Source organism: Lactuca serriola, chromosome 4, assembly GCF_051521515.1.
Source record: "Lactuca serriola cultivar US96UC23 chromosome 4, Lser_US96UC23_V15, whole genome shotgun sequence".
Lineage (NCBI taxonomy): Eukaryota > Viridiplantae > Streptophyta > Magnoliopsida > Asterales > Asteraceae > Lactuca > Lactuca serriola.
In genome coordinates this window covers 106,917,884-106,926,767 of record NC_136411.1, presented here as the reverse complement: position 1 = coordinate 106,926,767, position 8,884 = coordinate 106,917,884, and the positions used below count along the sequence as shown (strand labels likewise).

Below are 8,884 nucleotides of genomic sequence, written 5' to 3'. Positions count from 1 at the left end.
GAGGTGTATTTGGGTCAGATCTTAAGGTTGTAGTCGTCGTGAACGTTGCTGCTGAAAATTGATTTCTTGAGAAAGATGGTGGATTTTAGAGAAAGAAACACAAGACAGGGTAAAATGAGGACAAGACAGAGAAAAAGACATAAATATCATAACAGTGTAACAATAGATACTTGTTGAGGTTATGAATGTTGTATCCTCTTGGTTAGAGGGTTTTATTTGGATATGTTGGAATCCTGTTGATGCGCCCATGAACGTTAGTAATTCGTGATCCGTTGTTGCGTCTATCATGGAGTCGATGTGTGGTAAAGGGAAAGGATCCTTGGGATAGGCTTTGTTAAGATCAGTATAGTCCACACACACACACACACACTCTCCATTTACCATTCTTCTTTTGTACCAGGATCACATTACCTAGGGCCTTCATCTAGGTGGGCATATGGAAACTTATGATTAGGATGGTGCTCATCGGGTGACCCCTTCAAATTTTCAATAACAACCTTTTAAAAAATATAAACACAAGTTTGTACCCTTCAAAGGAAAAAAAAAATCATGAACGACCATTTAAACCAATGTATTAAACATTGTTGGGCTACAATAACAATAATATTTGATTAAATTTTTACAAATTCATTTTACAACCTCTCTCCCTAACATTTTACAACCAACCTTTTTGTAAAGCCTAGTTTTATGAAAAAAATTTACAACTTTTTTAAATATATTTTGACAACTTCAATTACATCATTTTTAACAAGTATTTTTTTTTTTTTACAAATTCATCTAAATATTGTTTATAAATATTTTCCAACTGTTTTTATATTATTACTTTTTTTTTTTCTTTTTTATCATATTTTCTACAACTTTTCTTTATGACTTTGTTTTTTTTCTTTATATTATTATTATTATTATTATTATTATTATTATTATTATTATTATTTTAGCTTTTAAATACTAACTCCTCTAAAGTTTTTGCATGAAAACTTTCCATAGTCGTTTACCCCAAATTTAGACCTAATTTGGAAAAGCGCGTTGATTCCACCTACGGAAACCGGAGTCGTTAAGCGGCGCGTGAGCTGGTTGGGATTTTAAGCCAGCAGGTCCCACCGTCCATGTGCCCCCTCCTCTGTCTCCAACACCTCCTCCCTCTCTCTCAATCATTACTCCTAATTTTCCCCCTTCCCTAACATTCAGAGCCACTCACCAGCTCATACACACACACACACATACTAACACTCACCACTGTGTGTATTATGTCAACATCTGACGCCAAGCTGCCGTCCGGTAACGGTGCTTTAGTGGTCAAGAAACCGCCGGCGAAGGACCGACATAGTAAGGTTGATGGCCGTGGTCGCCGTATCCGTATGCCTATCATCTGCGCCGCTAGGGTTTTCCAGCTCACCCGTGAGCTTGGTCACAAGTCTGATGGTCAGACAATTGAATGGCTGCTCCGGCAAGCGGAACCCTCGATTATCGCCGCTACCGGCACCGGCACAAATCCAGCTAGCTTCTCCAGTGTTTCAGTTGCGCTTCGTAACTCCAATGCCAATTGCTCCCTCTCCGCCGCACTGGATCAGAAACCCCCTTCCCAACACCTGTTCTCCCCGACTCCATTTATACTCGGAAAACGACTCCGGGCGAATGAAGATGGTCTTGACGGACACAAAGAAGATCATAATATGTCTTCCGGTACAGTCACCACCGCCACCCCGGGAGGATTCTGGGCTCTACCAGCCAGGTCAGATTTCGGTCAGGTGTGGAGCTTCGCAGCGCCGGAGATGGTCGTGCCTTCACCTCTAGCGATGTCTTCGCAACAAGGGAGGTTCATTCACCAGGAGCAAACAATGGGAGAGGCATCCGCGGCTAGGGTTGGAAACTATCTTCCGATGACTCAAGGGCATTTGAATTTGCTAGCGTCCCTTTCTGGGCCACCACCGCCGTCGTCTGGCCGTAGAGAAGACGATAGTCGCTGAAATCATCATCTGGTACTTGCTGCAATCGTCGTCTATATAACTATATATGTTGCATTATCTGAAATTCGTGTGGTGGAGAATTGTTAGAATTTAGGGTTTTTACCCTTTCAATTGACTGAAGTATTTTTAGGGTTTTAGCCTAATTTTTTATTCTTGTTGGGAGGAAGGCGATGATAACTCGACAATGGGGATAGATTGAAGATAGAGGATTTGCAGAAAGGGCCGCCATTTTTACTCTGTTGGATCCCATTCCTATTCCTGATGAAGCTTGTTGGCTATGGTGATGAACAAGTGTGATTTGATAATCTCGATTGCAATTTCTCGACGAATTTGCATCTTGTTTTTGTTTTGCCTCTCACCCTGTTCTTGAAATTGGGTGGGGATGGGAGGGGAGGGGGTGGTTCTTCTCCATATATTCCATGTTTTTTCAAGCTTTTTTTTTTTTTTTTTTTTTTTTTTTTTATTTCTTTTTGGAAAGTTTATATTCAATTAGATTAATATGTATGTGTGTGGGAATAATGTAATGTAATTTTGAATTAGTTTTTTGTTTTGAATAAAGAAAGACCCAATCTCCTAGTTATATTAGGCTTAAAGAAGCTTGTTGGCTATGGTGATGAACAAGTTTGGGATTTACCCTTTTTGCAATTTTGATTTATTTCATGTTTTGCATATGAGGTGTTTGTGCTCTTGTACCTAACATCAAATGCTTTTAATTACATTCTCACCATGACTTGTTCGTTTTGAAACGAATACGAAAGAGATTCCAATTATATTGGTTCTATAACAAAATTATGGATATTTGTAGTTTGAATAGGCCATTGGTAAGTGGTAACATTTTATCTATAGACACTAGATGAGGAGGGGTGCATCTTCAATTTTGGGCCCAGCCCAAACTGACAACGAGAAGCGCCAAACCTACAAGTCCCATATCTATATCATGGGCTCAAAATCCAAAAGTAGAAAATATAAAAGGGTAGATGCTCCACGTTTTCTAAAACATCAATTAAGAAAACGATACTACGATTCTGTTTTGAATGTAGTTTCATTCCAATAAACGTTTTTTCTAAGAGAAATTAAATATCCTTCTATTTTCTATTTTGTTCCTACAAATCAATTAAATGTTGACATGTGTTATATTAGTATATTAAAATATCATTAAATAAACATTAAATATCACACATGTATTTATAGGAATAAAAAATAAAAAGATATTTAATTTCTCTTTTTCTAATTATTCAATTAAGAAAACGTTCCATTTTCCAATCCAAATAATCAACAATCAGCATGTCTCAATTTGGTCTCATAATATCGTGTCATAACAAGCACATCTCAATCATTGTGATTTCAATTCACACCCAAAGGTGTTACGAATAGTTTTACTAAAAAGAATTTCAACACATTTAACCCCATGTATGCCAAGTTGTATAACGCAAAACCTTAATAATGATATTTTGCTCAAATAGGCGTAAGACCATGGCACAACCAAATGACCAATATCATAGTGAATGAAACAAAATAATACATGTGGATGTGATTATATGCTCAAATCCAAAACATTGGATATTATTTTTCGGCCAAAAGCCTTTTCTTTTGGGTTTTTTTTTGTGATAAATCAAATACATGAAAAATATCATAAAACTCAACCAAAATAACAAGAGAAGGGATTCAAGTTTGTGTACACTTTTTTTTTTGTACACTTTATTTTTGCAAACTGAACTCACCTTACAAATAACTTAATCGAAGCTCTTACCATCATACTTCCTCAGCTTAAATTTCATCTAAAAATCCTAAGAGATATATCAAATCCAATCCATATAAACATAGGTCCTAAGAGTTCAAATACTAAATTCAACTATCATGTTTTGCATTAGAGCTTAAGCCAAATCATTTAATTTTAAACTTAACCATATATATATATATATATATATATATATATATATATATATATATATATATATATATATATATATATATATATATATATATATATATTCGGTTTTCAGGTTTCTATATTTTTTTTTTGTTTTTTTAAGTTTTATTTTTTTTTCTTTTTCATTTTTTTTAATGTTTTTATTAGGGGTGTGCATCAAACTGCACAAACCACCCGCACAACACCATACCACACCGTATAATGCAGATTTCAACGTTCTTGGTGCGTTTGTTGTTTTTAGTTTTCGTAAACCGTATGCAGAGCGGTTTGCGGTTTATGATTATAAATGCACAGTTCAAACCCCACCGCACTGCATTATTAAGTTGCATGCAAATTTAATAAAAATATCGAAATGTTGATCATAATCAATCCAATTAGGGCTGACAATTCTCGATACGACCCGCGACACGACACGAAATAAATGGGTTTGGATTGAGTTTTTCAACCCGCCAACCCGTTTATTAAACGGGTCATATATGGGTTTCTCAATAAATAAACGGGTTGACCCGCCAACCCGTTTATATTCTTAATAAAAAAATTATTATATTTTTAAATGTATTTATGTATCAAGTATTAATATTTAATAGGTATTATATAATATATACAATTTATTCATAGAGCATTTGATTGTTTTCACATTATTACTCGTGGTGGATGGCCTAAGGTCATAAGTCGTAACCTATAAGACTAAGTCTGTAACATGTTTCTATGAATGTTTTTAATTTTCATTTGGATGTTTAAGACTTAAATATCTAAAATTTAGATCCACGAACCCAAATCTGACCCATGAACCCGCCAACTTGTGAACCCGTATAAATAGATGGGTTGGTGGGTCATATATGGGTTTAAGTTCCAAACCCGCCAACCCGTGACCTGTATATTTAAATGAGTCGTGTTTGGGTTGGCATATTTTGACCCGCCAACCCGCCAACCTGCGACACGCCAACCCGAACACGACACGATTGTCAGACCTAAATCCAATGGCTGTAATTAATCATAAATTCCATACTTAAAATGTTATAATTGTAACTTTAACCAGAACATATGTTAGTTTGCATTATTACTTTAGTCTTGATTGTCTTTTTAATTATAAAACATTATATTTAATATTAATAAATACCTTTCATTGATTTTTTTTTCTTTAACTTATCGATATGTACACAAGAAAGGAAAATGAGAACAAAATTATACCTCATATCTCTTTCTCGATGACCAGGTACCAAAAAATGTGTTTCAACAAAAACATAAAAGCAAAATCTACATTTCTCTATATATTCTCGAACATACATTCCAAACCGCAAAGCACACTAAAATTATCCGCACAACAAAATGCAGGTTATAACCTTAACGGCTCAGGTTTGCGGTTTTCGGAAATCTCAAACTGCATATGCAGTGCGGTTTGCGATTTTGATTCTATACCGCACCAAACCGCACCATCCACACCCCTAGTCTTTAGTATATACTTGAAGATACATGCGGTGCGGTTCGAGTTATTAAAGTTTAAAATTTTTAAAAGTTTTTTAAATAATAAAAATATTAAGGATCATAATAATTTGCCATTCATATTATTTTTAAATCATATTATTTTCGGATAATTATATTTTGAATCAAATTATTTTGAAACATAATATTTTGGATCATATTATTTTTGAATCATATAATTTTGGATCAATAATACATTCAGCTAAATAAAGTTTTTGTTCAAAAAATAAACTTTTGATCGTTATATATATATATATATATATATATATATATATATATTCCTTAACATTTAACTTTCAATCATAAAAGATATAATTAAAGATCATAAAATATTTGAATAAAAATATTTTTATATCATAAAAATTTAAGGACCGTGAATATGTTGAACCATAACATTTTCTTGAATTATAAATATTTTGAATAATCTCATTTTGATCATATTAAATTCAATATTTAAAAAAAACTTATAATCTTTTAAAATAAAGTTTGGTTTCTAACAACCTTATTAATTTTAATTTTTTTTTTCAAAAATTTCATAATATACGATACCTTTAAAATGATTTTTAATTTAGAGAATGAAAATTTCAACTTCCTATTTTTTTTTTTTATAAAAACATATAATCATTTAAATGAAACGTTTGTATCCTTAACAATATATTATTGAAAAACTTTATTTTACAAATTTACTAAAATAATATTACGAGGAAGTAAATCTTTTAATTTTTTTAATTTGGATCAAAATCCGGTATATTTTATAAAAAAAATATTTCTTTAAATTAAAAAATAAACAAATCAAAAACTTATTTTTGAAAAATGTTTTTTTACAAAGTCACTAGTATATTGAGTAGAATTGTGAAAGTATCCCTTAAAATTTTATGATTTTTTTCTTGGTTATTTTATAAAAAATAAAAGTTTATATATATATATATATATATATATATATATATATATATATATATATATATATATATATATATATATATATATATATATATATATATATATTCTTAAATTTTAATGAATGTGTTCATTTTATAGAGAATTAAATTTTAAGAACTTTAGTTTTTTCTGATTTTTTTTTTGAAAAAAAAAATTATGACCAAAAAACAAAGTGTGTGGAAAAAAACCCATAAATCAATAAGAAATTGACAAATGGCTTAGAGGGAGGGAGATATATATATATATATATATATATATATATATATATATATATATATATATATATATATATTTCAACATCCTATTTTTTTTTTATAAAAACATATAATCATTTAAATGAAACGTTTGTATCCTTAACAATATATTATTGAAAAACTTTATTTTACAAATTTACTAAAATAATATTACGAGGAAGTAAATCTTTTAATTTTTTTAATTTGGATCAAAATCCGGTATATTTTATAAAAAAAATATTTCTTTAAATTAAAAAATAAACACATCAAAAACTTATTTTTGAAAAATGTTTTTTTACAAAGTCACTAGTATATTGAGTAGAATTGTGAAAGTATCCCTTAAAATTTTATGATTTTTTTCTTGGTTATTTTATAAAAAATAAAAGTTTTATATATATATATATATATATATATATATATATATATACTTAAATTTTAATGAATGTGTTCATTTTATAGAGAATTAAATTTTAAGAACTTTAGTTTTTTCTGATTTGTTTTTTGAAAAAAAAAATTATGACCAAAAAACAAAGTGTGTGGAAAAAAACCCATAAATCAATAAGAAATTGACAAATGGCTTAGAGGGAGGGAGATATATATATATATATATATATATATATATATATATATATATATATATATATATATATATTTCAACATCCTATTTTTTTTTTTATAAAAACATATAATCATTTAAATGAAACGTTTGTATCCTTAACAATATATTATTGAAAAACTTTATTTTACAAATTTACTAAAATAATATTACGAGGAAGTAAATCTTTTAATTTTTTTAATTTGGATCAAAATCCGGTATATTTTATAAAAAAATATTTCTTTAAATTAAAAAATAAACACATCAAAAACTTATTTTTGAAAAATGTTTTTTTACAAAGTCACTAGTATATTGAGTAGAATTGTGAAAGTATCCCTTAAAATTTTATGATTTTTTTCTTGGTTATTTTATAAAAAATAAAAGTTTTATATACATATATATATATATATATATATATATATATATATATATATATATATATATATATATATATATATATTCTTAAATTTTAATGAATGTGTTCATTTTATAGAGAATTAAATTTTAAGAACTTTAGTTTTTTCTGATTTTTTTTTTTGAAAAAAAAAATTATGACCAAAAAACAAAGTGTGTGGAAAAAAACCCATAAATCAATAAGAAATTGACAAATGGCTTAGAGGGAGGGATATATATATATATATATATATATATATATATATATATATATATATATATATATATATATATATATATATATATATATTTCAACATCCTATTTTTTTTTTTATAAAAACATATAATCATTTAAATGAAACGTTTGTATCCTTAACAATATATTATTGAAAAACTTTATTTTACAAATTTACTAAAATAATATTACGAGGAAGTAAATCTTTTAATTTTTTTAATTTGGATCAAAATCCGGTATATTTTATAAAAAAAATATTTCTTTAAATTAAAAAATAAACACATCAAAACTTATTTTTGAAAAATGTTTTTTTACAAAGTCACTAGTATATTGAGTAGAATTGTGAAAGTATCCCTTAAAATTTTATGATTTTTTTCTTGGTTATTTTATAAAAAATAAAAGTTTTATATATATATATATATATATATATATATATATATATATATATATATATATATATATATATATATATATTCTTAAATTTTAATGAATGTGTTCATTTTATAGAGAATTAAATTTTAAGAACTTTAGTTTTTTCTGATTTTTTTTTTTGAAAAAAAAAATTATGACCAAAAAACAAAGTGTGTGGAAAAAAACCCATAAATCAATAAGAAATTGACAAATGGCTTAGAGGGAGGGATATATATATATATATATATATATATATATATATATATATATATATATATATATATATATATATATATAGTGTGTAGACATGTGTACGACCTTTTTTCCAAAAAAAAAAACATGATTTTCATTTTCTTTTTTATTTTTCGTTTTCACTATCTAAATATTTAACATTCGCTGGAAATTATCAATATCTCGCATATAATTACCAAAATGTCATATTATCTCGTTAGATTTTGATGATAAATAAAATAAAATCCCACCTTTTATTTGTTTAGTTTTAAGGAAATAGTTGTCCTCACTGTCCTTATTAATTTTTGAGTCCTTACCCGATCATACACACACACACACACACACACACACACATATATATATATATATATATATATATATATATATATATATATATATATATATATATATATATATATAGGCTTAAATTATTGTATTCTAACTAATTATTGTGTGAATGTAAGAATG

General features: G+C 27.9%; 1 protein-coding gene across 1 annotated transcript; it reads left to right on the top strand.

Annotated features, from left to right (window-relative positions):
• Positions 1 to 1,008: 1,008 nt before the first annotated feature.
• Positions 1,009 to 2,622, top strand: LOC145102257 (TCP family transcription factor). The gene is made up of 2 exons (XM_079039639.1): positions 1,009 to 1,979; positions 2,135 to 2,622. Exon 1 carries the CDS (start codon positions 1,248 to 1,250, stop codon positions 1,965 to 1,967), a length of 720 nt encoding a protein of 239 aa, XP_078895765.1. The 5' UTR covers positions 1,009 to 1,247; the 3' UTR covers positions 1,968 to 1,979; positions 2,135 to 2,622.
• Positions 2,623 to 8,884: the final 6,262 nt, after the last annotated feature.